Source organism: Tamandua tetradactyla, chromosome 11 (genome assembly GCF_023851605.1).
Source record: "Tamandua tetradactyla isolate mTamTet1 chromosome 11, mTamTet1.pri, whole genome shotgun sequence".
NCBI lineage: Eukaryota > Metazoa > Chordata > Mammalia > Pilosa > Myrmecophagidae > Tamandua > Tamandua tetradactyla.
Genome location: NC_135337.1, coordinates 71,858,259 through 71,882,666, shown reverse-complemented (window position 1 = coordinate 71,882,666; position 24,408 = coordinate 71,858,259). Strand labels below are relative to the sequence as shown.

The 24,408-nt window shown below is 35.0% G+C and overlaps 1 protein-coding gene across 21 annotated transcripts in view; it reads right to left on the bottom strand.

Annotated features, from left to right (window-relative positions):
• Nucleotides 1-24,408, bottom strand: part of AFDN (afadin, adherens junction formation factor) — a 170,107-nt gene that overhangs the window by 121,928 nt on the left and 23,771 nt on the right. For 13 of the 21 annotated variants that reach the window (XM_077120849.1, XM_077120848.1, XM_077120846.1 and 10 more), the window contains exons 2-3: nt 4,228-4,423; nt 1,480-1,595 (exon numbers count right to left, since the gene is read on the bottom strand). In XM_077120849.1, coding sequence (XP_076976964.1) covers nt 1,480-1,595; nt 4,228-4,423 — 312 coding nt within the window. The remainder of the gene's footprint in view (nt 1-1,479; nt 1,596-4,227; nt 4,424-24,408) is intronic. The other 8 variants (XM_077120847.1, XM_077120852.1, XM_077120854.1 and 5 more) reach the window with 1 other exon arrangement.

The following is a 24,408-nucleotide window of genomic DNA, read 5'->3' as shown; positions in this document are numbered from 1 at the left end:
GTGGTGGCAGTTGCAGGGCAGGAGGCCTCGATGGTCATCCCAGGGCAGCAGTGGTGTTGGTGGAGGCGGTGGCACCAGACTCTACTAACATTTGCTTATTCTTAATTTATATTTTAAACCTATGGACATGGTCTATTACTGGATTACACAGAGACAAATTATTTATGTATAACTTTAAACACCTGACTGATAAAGAATCAAGAAAATAAGAAAAGAATGGTTATTTTATTTGGAAAGAAAACTCTCTTGCTTTATAACTTAAAAGAGGAAAGAATATTAGTATTTCCACTATCATTCCAAGATATTTATAGCATCTTATATAAACTAAGAATAGTTCCAATACTTGTCAGATCTGTGGTTCATAGCAAATTACATAAAACAGAATACGATCAATTAAAGTTTTGGTACAAAAATGAAGTAAAATATGGATATCTATTTTTACTTAATATGTTTTCAGATGTAAATGTAAGAAGTCACTAGAACATATAATAAATAAGGTTAAGAATATATTTTCAGGGCAGGCTACGGTGGTTCAGTGGCAGAATTCTTGCCTGCCATGCCGGAGACCTGGGTTAGATTCCCGGTGCCTGCCCATGCAAAAGAATAAGATAATATAAAAAAAGAATATATTGGCACATACACAACTCTTAAACATGAAACATCAAATAAACAAGAAAAGAACTTTTATCAGAGAACTGACATCAAATTAAACAAGAAGAAAACTTACTGAGCCAAAACAAAATAATGGCGGTCTTTCCCCAATGTGTTTGAGAAAAAACGTTTAACAGAAGATTTATCTCACAATTTTCTTAACCTTTGTATTTACCATCACTTGCCAATATTGAAGGCTACTGTGAAATGTTATTGATTTGGTAAAGAAATATAGTTATTTGCAAATTCTATCAATATTTCATAATATCCCACAAGGGAAGAACAGTAGCATAGGAATTCCAGATTATCTTGCCACCTGAGAAAGTTTTAGAATCACTCTATTATACCATACAAAGAAACTCAAGAATATTTACTGATTCTTAACTTTGGACATATAACATGAAAAAGGTTTTAAACGTGCCCTGTCGTATCTGAGAGCTCATGCATAAATAGACTATTAAAGTTCAGTTTCCCCTTTTGATTTTTATCAAAACAGATTTTGACTTAATAATCTGGGAAAAGGTAAAAAAGAAGAAAAAGAAAGTAGCATTCCAATCTTTTGATCAATAAGCTTCTCAGTTAAAAAAAAAAACGCTTATATAACATTTCTTTGAAAAAGTGAGAAGCAGTATCTGGGATTATTTCATGAAACAGAAGTTAAAGCAAGGACCTAGGCTATTTTTCGATTATTTTCTATGGTAAAAGAGTAGTTTAGGAGGAGAAGATAAAAACACAACTCATTCTTATAACAAAATATTTATCTGTTTATTTCTTCTATTATAGTAGTCCTGAAATACACATCAGCATAAGAAATTAAGGACTCTTTACCTTAGGCGGAATGGCATCGTTTTCATTCTTAAGGACAAATCTACCCTCCCGATCATCTTTGTTCCAATTCAACTGCACAACTAGAGGCTTCTCATCTATATCCAATCTTCTTTCTTCTTCAAAACATGAAATGAAAAAAAAGAAATCCATGGCTATTTAATAGCACTAACTAATGCAACATTTTGACATACATATAATTTTATACATGGAAAATACCTTATCATTTCAAATACTAACAGACTGAAATATGTAATTTAAAATGTTAAATCAGTTTAATAATTAAACCAATATTTTTGTTGCTACTGCATGTGTCCTACCATGTATCAAGTACCAGAAAACTGACCACAGCCCATTTCCTCACATTTGGAATCTAAGTAGATGATAACAGAAATACACATGAGCTAGAAAAAAAAGGTACACACAATTTTGCTATAAGCTTATTTCTATAAATCAAATGATCTCATGCAACTGCTAAATCAGAGAATAATGTAGAAGCTCCAGCGATTCATACGAGTTTTTTCATCAAGTTAACGTTATATGCTACCAAGAAATGGCAGCAATTTTGTCTCAGAAGTGTTTATTGCAGTAATCTTCCTATCTCTGTGCATCTGGACACCACATGAATTACTAGCTTGAGGTAGTTCATAGTTTCAACATTAGATAGCGCCAAATCTCTTTTACTGGTGTCATATTTTCACAAAGTTAGTTTTTAATAGCTGCTGTAATAAAAAAACAAGTTCCACACAAAAATCAAGTGAAACAGGAAATGGGAATAGCAGTGTCCAATCTAATCCCGATGTTTCAGAATACAGTACCCAAGAAGCACACACATCCCATTGATAGGTGATTGTGATTAAGAAAGAAATAAAAATGTTATTTTCTTTAAATTTAGGTGCATTAGTGTACAATTTTCTCAACATTTACCCAGCTGTTAGAACATTAATACTTATTAACTCATTTGAAAATAACTACTTAATAAAATGAACTGTGAGATATTTCTTTTGGCCTAGGGGTACCATTAAAAACATGGTGAGACAATAAGGACTCTGTGAACCAAAACAGTTTGGGCTTTCCTCATATCTGAGGAACAGATGAGAAAAAAACACGCTGTAAGCATAAAGGTAGGGAAGGATAAAAGCCAGGCTACCAACAGTGGTGATTTGAGGGCAGTGGGGAGAGAGAGACCTTGCTGTTTCTTTATACATCTTTCTAATGTTTCCACCTGTCAAAAATAATTATGCTTTACTTTTTAACTAAAACCAAATCCAGAAAGTTAATTTCATGGGAAAAAAGTTATTTAAAACAGTAAAAATCATCCAATTTTTAAATTTCAAACTCCAATCTTCCATCATATTATTCCATAAGACTTTTCAGTTGGTAGTCTTCAAATTACCAAAGAGCATAAGGGGCTGGAAGTGAGAGACATTTTCTTCTTTTTTGATGCTTATTTACAAAGATTCTAAGGTAAGGAAAAAATTCAACCTCAGAAATAATCCAAAATTGAGATTATCAGTTATTATCAAATTTAATTTTGGTATTATTTATAAAGGCGATACCCTCATAACCTTAAAAGGTAATAAATACTATGGTTTCCCTTATTTAGGTGAAAAAGTCACCTAAATGGTCAGCACTTTAAAATTCCACACTCCAGAAACATTTTAGTCCAATTTCAAATGTACAAGGAAAGCTGTATCTTTAAAATAAAGAGAAACAGAACTATGTTTTAAAAAGATCTGTGAATGAAACTGAAGATGAATCTAAAACAGGTTTGTGGCTATAGGTAATCCTTTATTTGTTGCATTAACATAGAATCTATATTTTTTACAAGTCACTCAACATTTCCAAGGCACCCATAAAAATTCTGTAAATTTCTTCATTTCTAATAGACCAACTTAGATTGTCATTTGATCTAATAAAACTGTATTGGAAGTTTTCAGAAATTTCAAATATAAAACAGGATAAATTACTAATTAAACATATAACAAGCTTTCTTCAAGAGGTCCTAATTACTCCCAAACTATGAAAACGTACTGTTTTAGACTGCAAAAATATTATAGCAAGACTGCCAATTCATACCATATTTAACTGCATTACTGATAATTATATTATTATAATCTATACATGAGAAGTACATGAAGTATTCTCCAAAAAAGGTAGCTTAATATATCATCATGTGACACCAAGATCTGCTGGATAATTTTTTTTTTTTTTTTTTTTTTTTTTTAAGGAAAGACAGAGAGAAGGAAGGAAGGATAGAAGGAAGGAAGGAAGGAAGAAAGGGAAACAACTTTAAACATTTTCTTGTTTTATTGTATTTTGTTTTTCCGTTTTTTGTTACATGGGCTGGGGCCGGGAATCGAACCGAGGTCCTCCGGCATAGCAGGCAAGCACTTTGCCCGCTGAGCCACCGCGGCCCGCCCATCTGCTGGATAATTTTAATTATGAAACGCCATCCTTATCTTTGGAGAAATAAGCATTTTGTAAAATTAATATATTCATTTCAGCTTCCAACAAAAATAAGAAATTAGGAACTTATAAGAACATTTTCCAAGTATACAGAAGTTTTGCTAAACTGTCTACTGTCATCCCCACCTTTCCCAAAAAGAAACGGAGATAAGTGGCCAAGATCAAAAGACAAGATTAAAATATCCTTCTGGACAAGTGACTATTTGGGAAGTTACGTATTCACAAGGTACAGCAGCAGATTTCAAGACACATTTCTAACAAACCCTGTCTAGATACACTAACCTCCACTGACATGCACTTCATAGAGTGAATATTTGGGAGATGACAACATTCGCATGTCAGGTCGGAATTTCTCTGCAAGTGTTTCTATCACATCTTGAGTTGTGGCAGTACTAGAGACCCGAATACATTTTGTTGCAAAGTTTCCAGCAGCCTTATCTTGAAAATAAAATCTCATCACTCCATGGAACTCCAAATCCTGTAAGAAAAAAAAAAGGGATAAATTTTTAGAATGATAATACTGAAGAGCTTCACTTTTTATAATAATAAATGAAAAGGCTATTCATTTTTCTAATTTTCATATCCATTTTTCTAATGTTTCATTATAATAAACATCTGAGAAAGAAACTGAGAGACATGAATTTTTAGGCTTCAAATTTAATTATATGACTTTGGACCAGTTAATTACTATTTCTCTTAGCCTTACTTGCCTTATTTGTAAAAAAAAAAAAAAAAAAAAAGTCTATAAAGAAGCTGATTTTAAGAACTAATATCTACTGAGTCTTTTCAGCATGTGATAGGTACAGCTTAATGTGCAATATTTTATCTTTAAAAAATTCAGTTAAGTAGTTGCATTATTAAATCTTATTTTAAAGATTCCATAATTGAAGCTCAAAAGTTTAAGTTCTTTGCCCAAGCCAATACATGGCAATGCACAATTAAAACCCAGAACCAGTGAACTCCAAAGCCCATGCTCTACTTATCCTGAGGTCCCATCCAGCTCTGAGACTCTAGTCTAAATGAACAGATTTTTTTTTAAAGCAAAAGGGAAATGTTAGCCCCACCTACCACAAATTCATGAATAAACAGAAAATCTTATAATTTTAACTAATTTTCAATGTGAACTATTCACCCAGAATAAATGAACACAATTTAGATTTTTCTCAAAACCTTACTTCCCCACAAAAACACAACAGAACTCTAACCATAGGTGATCACCCCACTAACTCTTACAAGGAGGCTGAAACCCACGAAACTCTGTGATGCCCTTAACCTATATTTCCTCGTACATGGAAAAAATGCACAGCTCCCCTAAAATTCCAAAGAGCACTTCTAATTCCTAGTTCACTGACATTGCATATAACTCTATTAAAGATTCAGTTGCTCAACTGCAGTCATCCCTGAGTCCTCTCTTCCTCTCAACTCTTCATACCTGATCTATCCAAAGTCATTAATCCAACCACAACCTTGTGAAGATGAAGTCAGATACTATTTCTCCTTTGCTTTAACTTTTCAATAGCTTTCTACACTCTCAAAAGTCAGATCTTCAAAGCCCTTCACGATTAAGCCTTTCTCCATTTTTTCCCAGTCCAATCTATTTATTTGAAGAAAACTAGGGAAAATGGGATATTAGAATGTGATTAAAAACTGTATAACTATATGAAAATTAAGTTGAAACAATTAAGGTGCATTTCTAGGCCCTGAACTTCTATTTTACATGTGCAGTCAATATGTCCTTCTCTCTTTTTATTGCCCCCCCAAAAAATATAGGCTAAGTAAGCATGCATATTAGAAAAATACCATTTAACCACAAATCCTGGTGTGAAAAAAAGGCCACAGTTAAGGAGGTGAGATCTGAGAAAGCTTAATGAGACAGCAAAATGGGAGCTATATTAGGAGGAGTCCTGCTATGGTCTCTCTGAACTTATATAAACTACCTCTTGTCCAGTACCAGCCAAGTAAACAAAAGCAGATATCCTTTGAAAATGTTTCCATTTCTATTTTACTGCCACAACTCTAAACCTTTATAAACGACCGTGTGTGTGAAAAATGCTCCTAGAGTATAAATCCATACACAAGTATTCATTAATATTAATACTTACTAACATAAAGACGCTAACTTTGTGCTGGACACTGTGCTAACATTTTATATGTATTTTTTTATTGAACAGTCCCACAATCTCTTCTCATATCTTCCAATACATTATTTCCTCAGCACTTCACCCAATTTCTTCACTATCTTAGTCCTCTCCCACCCCTAGTTTCCCCATCCCACACTGGTCCCATTTATCTGTAATCATTCACGCATCTTCCATTTCAGGTTCCAATATTCCTACCACGCTCTCCAAAGGCTCCCTGAAAGCAGATTTGTACTGTTCTTTGAATCATATAAGTACTTTAGAAAACAAATACTCCTATATAAACTTAGTTATATAAATTTATTATGGGAGTCATATTTTTAGTCCCAGGATTTTTAAGCTTTCGCCACTATCACCCTGAAACTGTCATTACATTTCATGCAACAATCTCAAATATTAATAGGCAAAATTATCTGGCTCCTTTGAAGGTTCACTCACTCAAAAAAAAAAAAAAAACTGAAAGGTACATTAACCTCCACAGTATTTAATTTTTTGCTAACATGGTAGTTTTACATCAATTTACGATGAGAATAAAACAGGCCAAATGTGCCTAAGGACTCCAAAAGACATCAAGGCTCGGATTTTCCTGAGAATTGGCAACAAATAATTCCATACTGCCAGATATTAAAGAGTCAAAACAAAAAAGAAGCATCGCCTACACCTAGGCAAGGGGGTGGGAAGGAATGTCTAAGGAATATCAAAAATTTAATTTCTCCTTAGATTTGAAGAGATGGGGCAAGAATACAAAGGAAAGGATCAGACTGAACTGATAAAGCCAAGAATGAAAAGGAGGAGAAAACCTATTTAATCATCCTTATATAAATCCTTTAATATAGTTACTGCCTTTTATAATAAAAAAGTAAACTGTAAATAGAAAATCTGCATTATTAATATGGTTCAGCTACTGACCTTATAGAAAATATTAAGAGATAAACGAAAAAAAAAAAAAAGACTAAATCCAAGGGGAGTAAGGAAACCCAGTGTCTCCAGCAAGTAATAGCATTCCTGTCTACAGGCTGTAGGTGTGGGTATGTACACTGATTTTTAAAGGAAGAATTTTCCAGGTTCTATCATGCCTTTAAAAGTAGGCTATCAGAACTACCTTTGTTTGCATTTTATTTGCACGAAACACTGTTCACACTATCACTTCAGTTGTCTGGTATCTTGGTATCACACAGAATGCCTGAATATATTTGTTACTGGAATGTTAATAAATTAATAGATTAACATTCTGTTCAATTATTCAGTCATTTGTTAAGTTTGGCTGGTGTAAATAAGTCCCACAAAATATTATCATACCTTAGAAAACTGTTTAAAATCAAGTTTCTGGACTTAAAAATTAGAATTGTCATGACAAAACAAACAAATATATTAAAGGCATACTATGTGTCAGGTACTAAGAGTTTTTCATTTGATCTCCAAAACTATCAGTTCGGTATTATTATCATCCCACTTTACAGGGGAAAAAAAAGAAGGCCCAAAGAGGTTCAGTACATTGATTAAAACCACACAGCTAGCCAAGCAGTAAGGCTGAAATTCAACTCAGAATTAGTTGACCCCAGAATCTGAATATTTATACCACCATCTTCTGCTGCCTCTCCTACAACAAGCATTTTATCACTTAAAGGGAGTATGATATTATTTTTTTTCTTTGTCCTTACACAGGTACAAGAGGAATTGCAGAAGGACCAAAAGTACGATGGATGAACTGGAGAAAGAAACCTGAAGCTCAAAGAAATTGTGACTTGCCCAAGATCACATATCTGGGCAGAATTGGCATTTAAATATCAAAATTCTTACTGCTCAAATTCACTACTTCTACTTGGAATCCAGAGGCTAGGTCCACATACTATCCAATCGGCAGGCCTGTATACCACACATACTGCCCAATCGGCAGGCCTGTATACCACACATACTGCCCAATCGGCAGGCCTGTATACCACACATACTGTCCAATCGGCAGGCCTGTATACCACACATACTGTCCAATCAACAGGCCTGTATACCACACATACTGCCCAATCGGCAGGCCTGTATACCACACATACTGTCCAATCGGCAGGCCTGTATACAACACATACTGTCCAATCGGCAGGCCTGTATACAACACATACTGCCCAATCGGCAGGCCTGTATACAACACATACTGCCCAATCGGCAGGCCTGTATACCACACATACTGTCCAATCGGCAGGCCTGTATACAACACATACTGTCCCATCGGCAGGCCTGTACACAACACATACTGTCCAATCGGCAGGCCTGTATACAACACATACTGTCCTATCAACAGACCAGTATACCACACCGCACAATGGGAAACTCCCGGTTTTGCAGTTGGACAGAAATGGGTTTACATTTCAACTTCGTCAGTTATTAGCTGTATCTCTTTAATAATGTATTTAACATGCCTGTGAGCTCAAGTTTCCTAAATTATAAAATGAAAATAATTAAGTTACTTTGAGGATTAAATGATAAACATGAAGCAATTAGACGGCACTGGCATAGCAATCAGAAGTTTTCTTCCTTTCCACTCTCTCCCACTAGCATATAAGCTTTTCTGGGGGGAGGACACCTCTTTTATTAATTATTTTAGGTCTAACTTCTGTGTCCAAAATAATGCTTTGCACATAACAATAAAAACAAATTTGAGTCAAAACTTCCAATAACAAAATCTGATTTTTCCAACTATGGTTGTCAGTTCTCAACTGATAAAAAATATGGAAAACAAACATTTAATTTTATAATAATTAGCGTTAAAGTTTCAACAGCAGGACTAATAGTCTAATAGTTTCGTAAATCATTTAAGAACAAATGTTTAAAAAAAGTATTACAGGAGGGGTGCACAAGTAGTTCAGTGATACAATTCTTGCCTGCCATGCAGGAGAGACCTGGGTTTGATATCTGGACAACACACATCCCACCCCACCCAAACCACACACACACACACAAAAACAACAAATAAATGATGCTTCGAGAACAGGATATTCACATGGAAAAGAATGAAATGTGACACACACACACACACCCCACTTCACAGCATGCAAAAATAAAGAAAGTATAATATCTAAATGAAGTGCCTACTTAACAAGGAGCATATATCAAACAAGGAATTTCTATTTGGAGCAGGTAGGACAGTACATACTAATAACCATTTTACCAGTACAGTTAGTGTTCTATGTAGTCCAGTAACATAATTCAAAGGAAAGTAAAGGATAATAAAAGAATCACTTGTTTCTTATGATCAAATATGTGCTATTACAAAAAGGAACGAAGACGTGAGGCATGCAACGTTGTGAATGAACCTGTGGGACATTGGGTGAGGCAAAATAAGCTAGAAGCAAAAGAGCAATTAATTATTATATGATCTCCCTTAGAAAATGCTTATAAGAAAACAGGGGCATATATTGCAAGTTCTTGCAGCAGTCATATTTACTTCAGAGTAGTAATTACTATTTCTGGATTCTGAGAGGTTGTTTTATATATGTATAACATGATATTTAGACATAAGAAGAAAGCCATTCAGCTCAGGATTAAAGTAATTCAGAACACAGGGGTAAGGAGGACATTGTCTGTATTTTAGAACCTTGCCCACTCTTTGAGACCAAAGGAAAAAAGGTTTATTTTGCACATGGTCTAACTCAACCTGTCTGGATAGCTCATTTAAACAATCGAAACACAGAAAGCCCAGAATAAGAATGAGGGTCTTTAATCCTGTACAGCTTAATGTAATGCCTGGATCCATCCTACAATATATTAAGCAGATAATCAAAAAGTATTGGCAAAGTCCCTTGAGAGGTGGGAGAAAAAAATATGGAACTATTAAATTTTACCACTGGGAAAATCCCTGATACTGTGTTGAACATTGGGGACACCCAAACCACTAGACCAAGCCCTTGATCTTGAGGCTAGCTCTTGTGAGGATTGTGTATGTAGCCAAGAAGTCTACCTATAAATATGCCTAAGAGTTACTTGCGGAGAACCTCTTTTGTTGCTCAGATGTGGCTTCACTCTCTCTAGGCCCAACTCTGCAACTGAAATCACTGCCCTCCCCGCTATGTGGGGCATGACATCCAAGGGTCAAAGTCTCCCTGGTGGCATAGGAGATGACTCCCAGTGATGAGTATGGCCCTGACACTGTGGGATCAACAAAGTCTTCCTGACCAAAAAAGGGAAAAGAAGTATAACATATAAGGTATCAGTAGCTGAGAGAGTTCAAATAGAGTCAAAAGGCTACTCTGGAAGTCACTCTTACATAAGCTTCAGGTAGACATAACTACTTATCATAACTTGCTAAACCCCAATCAAAACCATTCCAGCCAATCCTAGAGAACAGCTAGGGCAATATAAAAGATTCTACAAAGGTTCCATGCACTAGGGTAACTTTCCAGAAGCCTACAATCCCCAGATGGGTCCCTGGACCAGGTAATTCCTGAAATCTAGAGGGGCCAACCTCTCCAGAACATCAGATAGTTCCATCTCCCTACCCCATATTACTGACAGCCCCTTCCAACATGATAAAATTAGAATGACCACAGCTCTAAAGAGTGGGACAGAGAGATCAAAGCTGATGGTGGAGCTATACAGAGAAGGTAGGGTTTAACAAACGAGTAGGATTGCTGATTGATTATACTGATATTTCCTTTAGTCTCCAGTACCTTAGAGCAGCTAGAAGTAAAAACCTAAAATTGTGGAATTGTAACCCATACCAGACTCTGAAATCTGTTCTACAACTAATTATTGTGCTGTGCTTTGAAATTTATTGCTTTTTTGTATATATGTTATTTTTCACAAAAAAGTCAATTGTAATGATAAAAAAATACTTATTCCTTCTAAACTCCAATGTTCTGGAGCAGCTAAAAGGAAAAATCTGAAATGATGATATGGTTGCCCATGGCAAACTCTGGGATCTGTCCTGTAACTACTTGTTGAAGAGTGCTTTGAAAACTATTGCTTTTTTCTTTCTTTGCTTTGTATATATGTTATATTATACAATTAAAAAAAAAAGCTAAAAAAAAAAAAAAAAGAACCGCTTGTTTCTTTTCCTTAATAGTTAGTGTTCCTGATAGGAAAACAAAAGTTCCTTGTTTCCCCTGAAGTTATATCTTTACATAACTTCTCCCTCAGAAATATTATAACCAATTATTACATCAGAAATGGAAAAACTAAACAGGCTCAATTTAACAACTCAGAAACAAAACTTGAGAGCAACTTGGCAAATGTACATATGCTTTGACCCAATAAACCATATCTAGAAAGAGTTTACCCGATGCATACACATGTGCAAAAGATATAATATACAAGGATGTTCACAGCAATACCAAAATTTAGAAATAGCCTAAATGTCTACACATTTCCCTATCATTAAGGAGATGATTTTAAAAGAATGTTAATAAAGAGACATCATAATACTACACAAAAATTAAAAAAGAATAAGGTGGATTTAAATGTGATGATATAGAAATATTGCCTAGATAAAGTAAACAAAAAAAATGCAGAACAGCTGAACCTTGGGGACATTATGCTAAGTAAAGTTAGCCAGAAACAAAAGGACAAATACTATACGGTCTTAGTAATATGAACTAACAGTAATGAGTGAACTTTAAAAGTTAAATTTAAGAATACAAGTTATCAGCAGACAGAAAGACGGGAGAGATTTGGCATTTGGTGGTGAAGGAGTACAGAATATGCAATAGCACTGACTGTAAAAATTCAGAAATGGATAGCACATTGCTGTCTGATGGTAGTGTAATAATATAAGTACACTGAATAAAGCTGAATATGAGTATGAGAAGGGCTGGGGACATGTATGATACCAGAAGGAAAGATACAAGATAAAGACTGTGACGGTATAAATTAGGAATGCCTAGAGTGGACAATGATGGTGATTAAATGTACAAAGATAAGAATGTTTTGGCATAAGGGAGAACAAATGAATGTCAACATTACAAGGTGTTGAAAATGGTGATGATATACAGGAAAAAAATAAATTCAATTTCTGTTGGTCTCCAATGTTTTGGAGCAGCTAGAAGAACAAATGAAAAATTGTGGAATTGTAACCCATGCCAATGAAAAATTGTGGAATTGTAACCCATACCAAACTTTAAAATCTGTTCTATAACTACTTGTTAAAATGTACTTGGAAATTTATTGATTTTTTTGTATATATGTTATATTTCACAATAAAAAAAAGTTAAAAAAAAGAAAAAAAATTTAATACAAGCTAGGGTCTATAGTCAACAGCAACGACATAATATGGTTCCACTGAATACGATAAAGACAATATGCCAAAAGTAAATGTCCCCCTATATGGGATATGACTCCCAAAGTATAAATCTCCCTGGCAACATTAAGACAGAACTCCTGGGTTGAGGCTGGCCCAGGCATCATGGGAATGAAAAAGCCTTCCTGACCAAAAGGGGGTAAGAGAGACATAAAGTTTCAGTGGCCTAGAGATTTCAAACAGAGCTGAGAGGTTACCCTGGAGGTGATTCTTATGCATTAAATAGATATCCCTTTTTAGTTTATGGTCTATTGGAGGGGCCAGAGGGAAGCACCTGAAACTGTTAAACTGTATTCCATTAGCCTTGATTCTTGAAGACAATCGTGTAACTATACAGCTTTTATAATGTGACTGTGTGATTGTGAAAACCTTGTGGCTGATGCTCCTTAAATCCAGGGTAGGAAGAGATGAGTGAGTAAAAAAAAAAGGGCCAAAAAATAAGTAATAGGGCGGGTCACAATGGCTCAGTGGCAGAATTCTCACCTGTCATGCCGGAGACCCAGGTTCGATTCTCAGTGCCTGCACATGCAACAGATAAATAAATAAGTAAAGAAAAGGGGGGTGATAAAGGGTAAAAAAAAGTTGGGTAGATTATAATTTCAGTGGTCAATGTGGGGTAAAGGATACGAGATGTAGGGTTTTTTCTTTTTATTTCTTTTTCTGGAATGAGGCAAATGTTCTAAATATGGTCATGATGATGAATACACGACTATGTGATGATATTGTGAGCCACTGTTTGTATGCTCTGGATGCACTATACATACATGAAAATACCTCAATAAAAAATATTTTAACAAAGGATACAGTATAGACTATATGATTTTCAAAGAGTTGAAACATTTCAACTGGTTGTACAAAGCTTAAAAGCAGTCACCTGGAAAGGAAGAAAAGCAGTCTGAATTTTTACTTTATACCCTCTATCTTCTATAGTTTCAGAAAATTTTGTACCTATGGTATTTTAATGATAAAAATTACTTTAAATTAAATTACTTACACTCTAGATGTATACTAGAATTATGTGGCTGACTTACTGAAACAAGGAATATCATAGATGAGTCACAATTTTCAGATAAAGTGAGAATATGGAGATGGAATACAAGTTACTGCCCAAGTAGTAGAGGGATTCTATGCAGTATATGTAAGGTGGGCTTCTGAGGAACACAGCAGCAGTGGCAGTAGCCCAGGCTTCAGGACACTGGTGAGAGCCAGTTGGCCACTTCAACGACCAACGCCTACCACCTTACAGAACTCAGACTAAAAAAGAGTCTGGTGATTGGCCACACCTGTGAAAGGTTTTTCAAACCATCACCTCTGTATTTCCCCATGACACCCCTTAATACTAAAATTATGTGAAAAGAGGAAAAAGAATTTTGGTGAGGTGAGGCATTAAGAAGGAAATCACTGAGACTAAAACAAATAAACAAAAAACAAAAACCTTAAGCTTATACATATTTTCATTACAATTTAAACTTCTAATGAATATCAAGGAATGACAGGGTCAAGAACCCATGATATATACTACTTTTCTATAAACACCAAGAAAACTATGGTCATACACTTAATTAGGTGCAGGAAATAAGTACTCTAGACATAACTAGGTAAAAAAATTAGTAACAGTGGGCAAGGAACAGCGGCTCAATGGCAGTTATTGCCTGCCATGCCGGAGACCCATGTTCTTTCCCAGTGTCTGTCAATGTTTAAAAAAAAAAAAAAAAAAAAGTAACTGGGTGATTATAAGCAAGATATTTATGTTCTGGACTCAGCTACTTAATCTGTAACATGATACCACGACAATCTCACCTACCTTAAGGAAGAAAATTGGATGACTTCTTGAGGTACTTTTCAGCTCTAATATTTGAATTTTCATTTGCTCAAACACTGAGTTGAGCTCCCGTTATAGGTAACTTTCTACATCTCTCAATGTTTCAGCTGCTTCTCGTCACCCCATGTGCTTGTTTGAAATGATGTATGTTCCTTAGAAAAGCCATGTTTTAAACAAAATCCCATTTTGCAACAGCAGAATAATCCCTATTCAATACTGTATGTTTGAAACTGTAATCAGATCATCTCTGTGGATGATGTGATTTAGTCAAGAGTGGTTATTAAACTGGATTAGGTGATGACATGTCTCCACCCATTTGGGTGGGTTTTGATAAGTTTCTGAAGTCCTATAAAAGAGGAAACATTTTAGAGAATGAAGGAGATTCAGAGAGCAGAGAATGCTGCAGCACCACGAAGCAGAGTCGAAGCAGAGTCCACGAAAAGAGCCAGCGACCTTCGGAGATGAAGAAGGAAAACGCCTCCCTGGGAGCTTCATGAAACCGGAAGCCAGGAGAGAAAGCTAACAGATGACGCTGTGTTCACCATGTGCCCTTCCAGCTGAGAGAGAAGCCCTGACTCTGTCTGCCATGTGCCTTCTCACTTGAGAGAGAAATCCTGAACTTCATCGGCCTTTTGAACCAAGGCATCTTTCCCTGGATGGATGCCTTAGATTGGACATTTCTAAAGACTTGTTTTAATTGGGACATTTTCTCAGCCTTAGAACTGTATACGAGCAACTTATTAAATTCCCCTTTTTAAAAGCCATTCCGTTTCTGGTATATTGCATTCCGGCAGCTAGCAAACTAGAACACCTTGCTAACCTAACAGTTATCATCAGTCATCATTGGCAAATAAAATGAAAAGCAACTATTGTTACAAATGCAGCACCACCTCCACAAAGCCCCCACAAACTGATTAACCCTTAGTTAATCTAAATGAAAATAGAACATCTAAATGAAGGAAAGAGGTGAGAACTTCCTTAAAAAAGTGCGAACAAGCACTGTTCTACTAGGCTAAATACTACAGCTGCTATGGGAAAAGATTTCGCTTACACAAAAATAACATTAGAATCCACAACACAAAATAGCTGTAAGTATATTTAAGGGCTATAATTTTTCTGAGGCTGAATGCCTCTCAGCCACACCAGGAATTCCTGATTGTTCAAAGGTGGCTGTCTTCAGAAAGTCCATTCAATTTAAGGGCTTTCAATTTCCAACTCTAATAACTGGCATTTTCTATTTGAAATTTTAGCAAAGCCATTTCCTTTTCAGGATATAAAATGGACTAAGGTGAACTAATACTTTAAAATACATGGGTTAAGGGTATAATTTTAGGGTAAATATATCTTCTTTATTCTACCTACTACCTGTCTTTTAAACTGGATAAAAGTTTAAAGTTTATATCTTTATAAACTGAACTTTATAAAGATAGGGGGAGGATGTTGGGGCAGGAGGATATTTCACTGCAATTAAAAAAAATTTTTTTTATTATAAAAATAACCTATATGCAAAGCAAGAAAGAAAAAAGCAATAGTTGTCAAAGCATTCTTCAACAAGGAGTTTCAGGACAGATCCCAGAGTTTATCATGGGCTACCCTCAGATTTTTCCTTCTAGCTGGTCCAGAACATTGGAGGCTAGAAGGAATAATTTTTTTTTTTAATCACAATCGACTTTTCTGTGAAAAATAAGGTATATACAAAAAAACAATAAATTTCAAAGCACATCACAACAATTGGTTGTAGAACAGATTTCAGAGTTTGGTATGGGTTACAATTCCACAATTTTAAATTTTTACTTCTAGCTGCTCTAAGATACTGGAGACAGATGTATCAGTATAATGATTCAGCAATCACACTCATTTGTTTCATTGCAATTTTATTCAATATGCAATACCTCAAAGCCCACTCTCAGCACATAACCACAAACACATACATAACAACAAATCTTCAAAAAGCAAGCAATATATTTTCAGCAAATTATCAATAAACATATAAAAATAACCAACCTTATCTATTGCTTATATTAACTAAACTGAGTAAATTAAATGCAGCTCTGGAAACTTGCATGTGACTATACATTTTTATATTTAAACACTAGCTTCATAATTAGCTAACAAATATAAGTTTCAACAGCAGTCAACTGAAAATATTTCACTTAAAACACTTTCAATTTTAGCAAAATAAAAACAAAAATGTTTAATAGTAAATTATCTGAAGTGTTTTCAACTAAAATATAATTTAGGTGATTTGCCATGGTTGGGGACATGTGTCAACTTGGCCAAGTTGTGGTACCTGTTTATCTGATTGGGCAAGTGCTGGCCTGTCTGTTGCAATGAGGACATTTCACAGGATTAGATCATGATCACATCAGCTGCACCCACAGCTGATTCCATTTGTAATCAGCCAAAGGGGAGTGTCTTCTACAATGAGTGAGGAAGCCTTTTAAGGAGGACTCAGAGGAGACAGGTCCCATTCCTGCTTCGGCTGGTGAGCCTCTCCTGTGGAGCTCATCCAGACCATCCATCGGAGCCATCGGCTTCACAGCCTACCCTGTAGATTTTGGACTCTGCATTCCTGCGGTCACATGAGACACTTTTATAAATTTTATATTTGCAAGTGTTCCCTGTTGATTCTGTTTCTCTAGAGAACCCTAACTAATACAGGTGACATCCAGCATATAGGTACATGGTAGTCAGTTAAAGCCCAGAATTTTCAATTTTAAGATTTTTACTTCATCTTTTTCTAAATTTCCAGACCATTCTTGTCTAGTGACTATTTGCAAACAAAAATGTATAAACTGGTAACAATTAGCAAACAAAATTCAGAACAAGAATTATGCTTAGTTCCAAACCTCATTTATTGTGGACCTGTGTGCAAATGCTGTAATTTTAAATTCCATTATACAACAGTGTTTTAGTTTGTTAATGCTGCTGGAATGCAATATACCAGAAATGGGTTGGCTTTTATATAGGGAATTTATTAAGTTGCAAGTTCATAGTTCTAAGGCCTTAAATATGTCCAAACTAAGGCATCCAGAGAAAGGTATCTTGACTCAAGCTGATGGTCATGGTTTCCTGTCTGCTAGCTTTCTTTCCTAGCTTCTCTTTTCAAAAGACTTACCCAGGGTCATTTTCCTTCTGCATCTCCAAAAGTCTCTTGTCTGTACCAGCTCTGAAGCTTTTTTCAAAACGGTTCCCTCCTAAAGGACTCCAGTAAAGGAACCACTTTGAATGGGTGGAACAAGTCCATGGAAACCACCTATTCAAAAGGTCCCACCCACAATATTGAATCAGAATTAAAGAACATGGCTTTTCTGAGGTACACAACAGTTTCAAACCTGCACACTTAACTCTTCCCAGTTCATGTAATAGATTTACCTAACCTTTCTAAGTTTGAGAGTACAAAAACAATCCAAATCAATTCTTATCACAAATAAAATGAAAACATACTGATATTTTGTGAATTCACCTAACAAAGAATTGGCCTGAACTATGGATTCCCCACTTCTAGAGCAATGGTGAGAGCCAGTGGTTTAAAAGATATAAAACAATGTTTCTTGAAAGGAACAATTACAAAGACATGGAAAATTAAATTTATTTAGAAGAACAAAGTAAAATACAACATTGAGTCCCTGATGTGAAATCCTTGGAGCCAGATCATAATTTTTTAATTGTATAAAGGTAATACAGCATATAAATACTATAATAAAAAACACCCCCAATAGCATTTGAAATAGTCCTCATATGTAAAACACGTTAATATTTCCATAGTAAACCATGAATAAAGACTATAAATAGCATCATGTCAATTCAGGACAGGGACTGCCACTGAATGAATTTTGTGTCAAACTTAGAAAAAAATTGGTTTTCAGAGTTTTCTGGATTTTTGAATTTTGAATAAGATTTTGGATCTGTAAAATTAATATTTAAGTAAGTTTCAAGGAAGAATGAAAATGTTTATAAGAATATATAACATCAATTTTGAATATTTCAAATAAGCCCTCCACAAAATTCCATTTGAGCAAGCAACAGACTTCACACCCTGTCTGTAAAATAATGAATGCAGAAAAATGAGTTACATAAATAAAAAGAGAAATTAAGACCTTCAATATGACTACATAGCAAAATCTGTAATCATCACTTTCTTAATACTGAAAATTAACAGAGCCACTACTGTACCTCTAACATCTGAAAATGGGAAAAGGTCATCTTTCAGGTGAAAAGCAAAAGTTTTCTGGACTAAAAAACTAATAAAATACAGAAAGAAAGAGAGAACAGGAGATCTTCCTTTTTATGAATTCTAACAAGAATCCATGTAATACTCAAATCTAAGCATTATAAATAAAACAAAAATATCTGCCAGAAGACACAGCCTACTGTGAAAACCAATGAGCCAATATATATTACCTTTTTACAATACCTCAGTTATAACTGCCTTCATTATCTACTTAACAACTGTTCCTTCAAAGCAGCTAAACATTCTTGAGCCACAACCCATCTACTTTTAAGGCAAGTTAAATCAAGTGCTTTGCTACTAGACTTTACTGAAATAAGAAATCTACCCAACTCTTTACCCAGCATTATGCTGGACCAAAAAGTGAAGATTTTCCCCACATCACTCTCACAAATCTGAAATCTCTACATTTGAATAGTTACCATCATACACTAGGGATCTGAAAGACAACCAGTTAAAGAATAATACAAAAAACCCACACGACAAACAGTAATTATCACATTTGTGACTGGAGATTATGTTTATACTTCAATTATAAATAACAATTATTGTCTAAATACTATATTGTGAAAATGTACAAATGTACACAAACTCTAAAAAAGCTATCTATCTAGTCCAAGGATTATAACTGATTTTTGCTATTGACATTTTACAAGTCTGGTAAAGCCTATGAATCTCAGAATAAAAAATTAAAATCCATAAAATCAAATAAAAAGGATTACAAAGGGAATTATTACATTCAAATACAATCATAAAAATACTTTTTAAAACTTAACATAGTAATTTAAGTAGTTTTCTATTAACATTAAATAACAGTTCTAGAGTTGGTTCATACAACTCTAATTTTAGAGTAGGTCTGAATATAAACTCATAATTGAAGAAAATGCTAAATTTCTTAATAAAATTTTATTTATTTAGAATAAATAGGCAATTATTTTTTCCCATTCATGTTTACAGACATCAAATTAAGAACTCCTGAAACAACACTGATGAGAAACTCACTATGCAGTCAAGCAATATATTTTTCATAGTACAGCTTGAATGACTAGAAAATATTACATTGTAAAAAAGTAAAATCCATCTCCTATAGATTTAACAATTGGGTTTAGTTGGTTTTGTCCTTTGGTATCACTTAGACCTATATTCAATTATCGTTTTTTCCATCAATCTATTTATTAATGAAATGGAATATTGTAGCATAGAAGATTTATACTCGGTACAAATGCACTCTATGTAAGGAAACAGGATAAGTACCATTTCATGCAATTTTAATATCACTTATTCCTGTGTATGCATGCCCTGGGTTGCAAGGTAAAATGCAATTATTTTCTTATTAGTCACTATCATTGTCAGGCTCATGTGTCAACTTGGCTAGGTGCTGGTGCCTGGCTGTCTCGTTAGGCAAGTGCTAGCCTGGTCTGTTGCTATGAGGACACATCATGGACTTAAATCATGATCACAATGGCTGCATCCACAGCTGACTGCATTTGTAATCAGCTAAGGAGTGCCTTCTGCAATGAGAAATGCTTAATCTAATCACTGGAAGGCTTTTAAGGAGGGTTCAGAAGAGACAGTCACTCTTTCTGCTTCAGCCACCAAGTCTGTTCTGTGGCGATCCCCCTCCATCGGAGTCGCCAGCTTCACAGACTGCCCTAATGGATTTTGGACTCTTCCATTCCCACAGTTGTTCAGCCAGCCTCTCCTGAGAGTTTGCTGATCTTCATCGCAGTTGCCAGCTTGCGGCCTGCCCTACAGACCTTGGACCCTTACATTCCCACAGTTGCCCAGCCAACTTCTCCTGAGAGCTTGTTGAGGACTTCATCAGAGTTGCCAGCTTACAGCCTGCCTTACAGAACCTGGACTCTACATTCTCACAGTTACATGATACACATATAAATTTTATATTTACGGTATCTCCTGTTGATTTTGTTTCTCTAGAAAACCCTAGCTAATACAATCACACTCAAATTGATTTCGATTTAGAAAAGGGTTTCTCAACCTCAGCAATTTTGGGCTGGATAATTCTTTGTCGTGGGGGCTGTCCTATGCCCTGCAGGACATTTAGTAGCATCCCCACCTCTACCCACTAGAAGCCAGCAGAATATCCTCCTAGGTATGACAACCAAAAATGTCTCCAAACTTTGCATATGTCCTCTAAAGGACAAAATCACGGATTTAGAGTAAGACCTGTACCTCTTCAGGCTGACATTCTAGTTCTAGTTCACCCTACTGTATTCCTTCCTGTGTTCTCCTTCCAAATCCACTCCCTATTTTGTGCACTTCTCTTCTGAACACACTCTAGGATTCTATCCTCCTAACTTGAAACAGTTCCCAGAAACGAACACAGAACTCCAGACATAATCTGATCAGCAGCAAATACATTACTAATTCTATATATTATACTTGTAACTGATGCAAATTAAGATGAGCTAGCATTTTTGGAGACTTCCTAATATTGTTGATTTGCATGAGATTCCTATAGAATTAAAATTTTAAGTCTTTTGCTAACATATTAGTCTACAAAATAATACTTCTCAAGCTTCAGGCTAACCTACTGAATAACATCCTTTTTGAGTACAACTAGTCAACAGGTTCCTAATTCATCTAAACATACTTGCATTGAGCCCTTATATGCAAAAATACAATGAAAGACTGCTGAATTCCAGATATATTATGGCTAATGCACTTTCCTGATCTACAAATATGGTAACTCTCTTTCTCTCACACGCATGAATTAACAACTCTGTATTTAATAAACCATATTGGTTGCTATGAATGGGATTCGCATAGCCTTCCATCCTCAAGACAGATTCTCCTCTTTGGTGTTTTAGCATAATAATAATTAACATTTCTATGAACAGTCTTAAGAGTTCAGCTTTTTGCAATATGAGTTTAAAATAACCAGATTACACGCTCCTTTTAAAATTCTTACTTTATAATATACAAACATCTTTCTGAAAATGTTTCTAAAATTAATATAAATATATGCCATCGTATACAAAAATAAAGATACTACAATTTTATAAAATGTTCACAAAAGCTCACAAATAACTCTTTGTATACACCCCAAATTTCCCTCAAACTTAGAATAAGCTCAATATATTTGGCAGATAAAATTATTAATTGACATAAGATGTTAAGAAATTCTTAATTAACAAATTAGCTAAATGCTTTGTTTAATCCTGTTTTGTACTTGGCCTCAGTTGTCTCTTCTACAAAAAAATGGAGATAATATCCAACTTTGCCATGTCACTGTGAGAATTATTATGAGACAGCATGGACCAAAGGGTCCAGCACAGTAGCAGATGAACATATTTAACCAGTGTATGTTACTTTGTTCAAACATCTGGCCACCCAATGACTTACAGTCCTTTCTAAAAAAGTAAGAGGATGAATTAAACACTATACTAAATAAGATGTAAGCCAAGAGTAGGTAATAACCAACTTAATATTATCTAACAATATGGACCCATGAATAAAGAAAGAATTACACTTAACTTCTAGTTCAAAGCTTTCTAACCTTAATGTGTACTATAGCAATGAAGCATCACAAGTGAATAAAAAGGAACAGGTTTGTTAAGATTCTGACAAAAAGCTTAAAACAGAATTTGACCCTAAGAATCTGTACTATCCAGTACAACCCCTAGAAGTCCCCAGATAGGGATATAAATAAAATGGTACTGGCCTTTCTCTAAATTCTGATGTCACCACTTGGTGTAGCTAAGTGATAGTAGATTGAGTCTGAATTCCTGATGCTATTCCTCTTCAGAGAAAAATCAACTACAATTATCTTTGTAAAACTATAATCCAATCTTCCTACACTCTAGAATGAAATAGCAAACAGACTGCTCAGGAAGGCTCAGAACCAATGAATTCTAGCAAAGGTGGAAGCCCTCATTTTAAATTAAATAAGAAACCTGGTTAGACCTGATTAAACTGCAAGTTCATCTCACTGGGATCTAGCATTTTGTCACTAATGCAAGACTGGATCCTGGGAACTCATATTGCTTTCCACGAAGTAATATGACCAGTCTTATTACCTAGATTTTGAGAAGAAGCTTATCTTTTGACATTATTTTAAGGTAGAAAGAAAACATTTCCCAACTTTCATCAATTGAGTGCAGCATTCCTAGAGGTAACAGCTGACTTGACTTATTTCAACAGGCACCGATCACTGATGTCTACAGATTAAGAACAGGAAAAACAATTTATCATAATTGCATTCATTTTTCATGACAGTATAAAAACAGATTCAGTTTATGGGGTCCAAGTAGCTTCAAATACTTAAATCAACTAAAATAACTTCCTGGAATAAATTTTATCAACTAAACTCAATATCAACATAAAATTATATTCTGTATCAATATAAAAGTATAGTTCTCAAGGACATGAAGATAAATTTGAAGTAAAATATCCGCCTTTCAAAAGAGGATTTCTCTCTTGACATTAACGAAAACTTGCTGTTTATTGTTTTCTAAAAATTGTTACAAATTTAATTTATAAATTTAAGAAAATGCCAAAAAAAATACATCTGGTTTCTTTCCCCTTCAACTAAACAAGCTAATTATAAAGTTTGTATTTCCTATGGGGAAGATAGATGAGCAAGAAATACAAGGAAATCCTGAAAAAGAATAGTTATATATAAGGGAGACCAGACTAGAAGATGTCTAAAAAGATTATAAAACCTCTACATTAAAAAATATACATATATTTGTAGAATTGGAAGAAGAAAATTCTGAAAACAACACATATAAAATTAATATACAATTTATATATAATTAAGGAAGATTAAGATTTTAGAAAAGAATTTTTTTTTTACTTTTTTTATCGTATATATAACATACATACAAAGCAAAGAAATAAAAAAGCAACAGTTTTCAACGGACTCTTCAAAAAGTGGTTACAGGACAGATCCCAGAGTTTTTGTCAGGGGCTACCATATGATCCTCTCGTATTTTACCTTCTAGCTGCTCCAGAATATAGGAGGCTAGGGCTTAATTGATTTTTTTTTATCATCACAATCGACTTTTTTCCTTCTTTTTTTGTGAACAATAACATATATACAAAAAAAGCCATAAATTTCAAAGCACAGCACCACCATTAGTTATAGAACATATTTCAGACTTGACATGGGTTACAATTTCACAATTTTAGGTTTTTACTTCTAGCTGCTCTAAAATACTGGAGACTAAAAGAGGTATCAATTTAATGATTCAGCATTCATATTCACTTGTCAAGTCCTATCTTCTATGTATAACTCCACCATCATTGATCTTTCCATCCCTCTCTTTAAGGTTGTCTGGGCTATGGCAATTCTAAATTCTTTATATTGGAAGGGTCTGTCACTAATATGGGGTAGGGAGATTAAACTATCTAATGTTCTGGAGAGGCTGGGGTAGGTTTCTGAACTTATCTGGACCAAAGACCCATATGGAGGCTGTAGATTTCTGGCGAATTACTCTAGTGCATGGAACCCTTGTGGAATCTTATATATTGCTCTAGGTGTTCTTTAGGATTGGCTAGAATGGTCCTAGTTGGGGATTAGCAAGTCATGATAGGTAGCAAGGTCTACCTGAAGTTCGCGTAAGAGCAACCTCCAGAGTAGCCTCTTGACTCTATCTGAACTCTCTGCCACTGATACTTTATTAATTACACTTCTTTCCCCACTTTTGGTCAGGATGGAACTGTTGATCCCATGGTGCCAGGTCTGGATTTATCCCTGGGAGTCATCTCCCACGCCGTCAGGAGACTTTCACCCCTGGATGTCATGTCCCACACAAGGGACAGGGCAATGATTTCACTTGCAGAGTTGGGCTTAGATAGAGTGAGGCCACATCTGAGCAACAGAGATCCTCCAGAAATAACTCTTAGGCATGCCTATAGGTCGTTAAGCTTCTCTGCTATCTATATAAGCTTCACAAGAGTAAGCCTCATGATCGAATGGCATGGCCTATTGATTTGGGTATCCCTAAAGTTTGACAAGTATCAG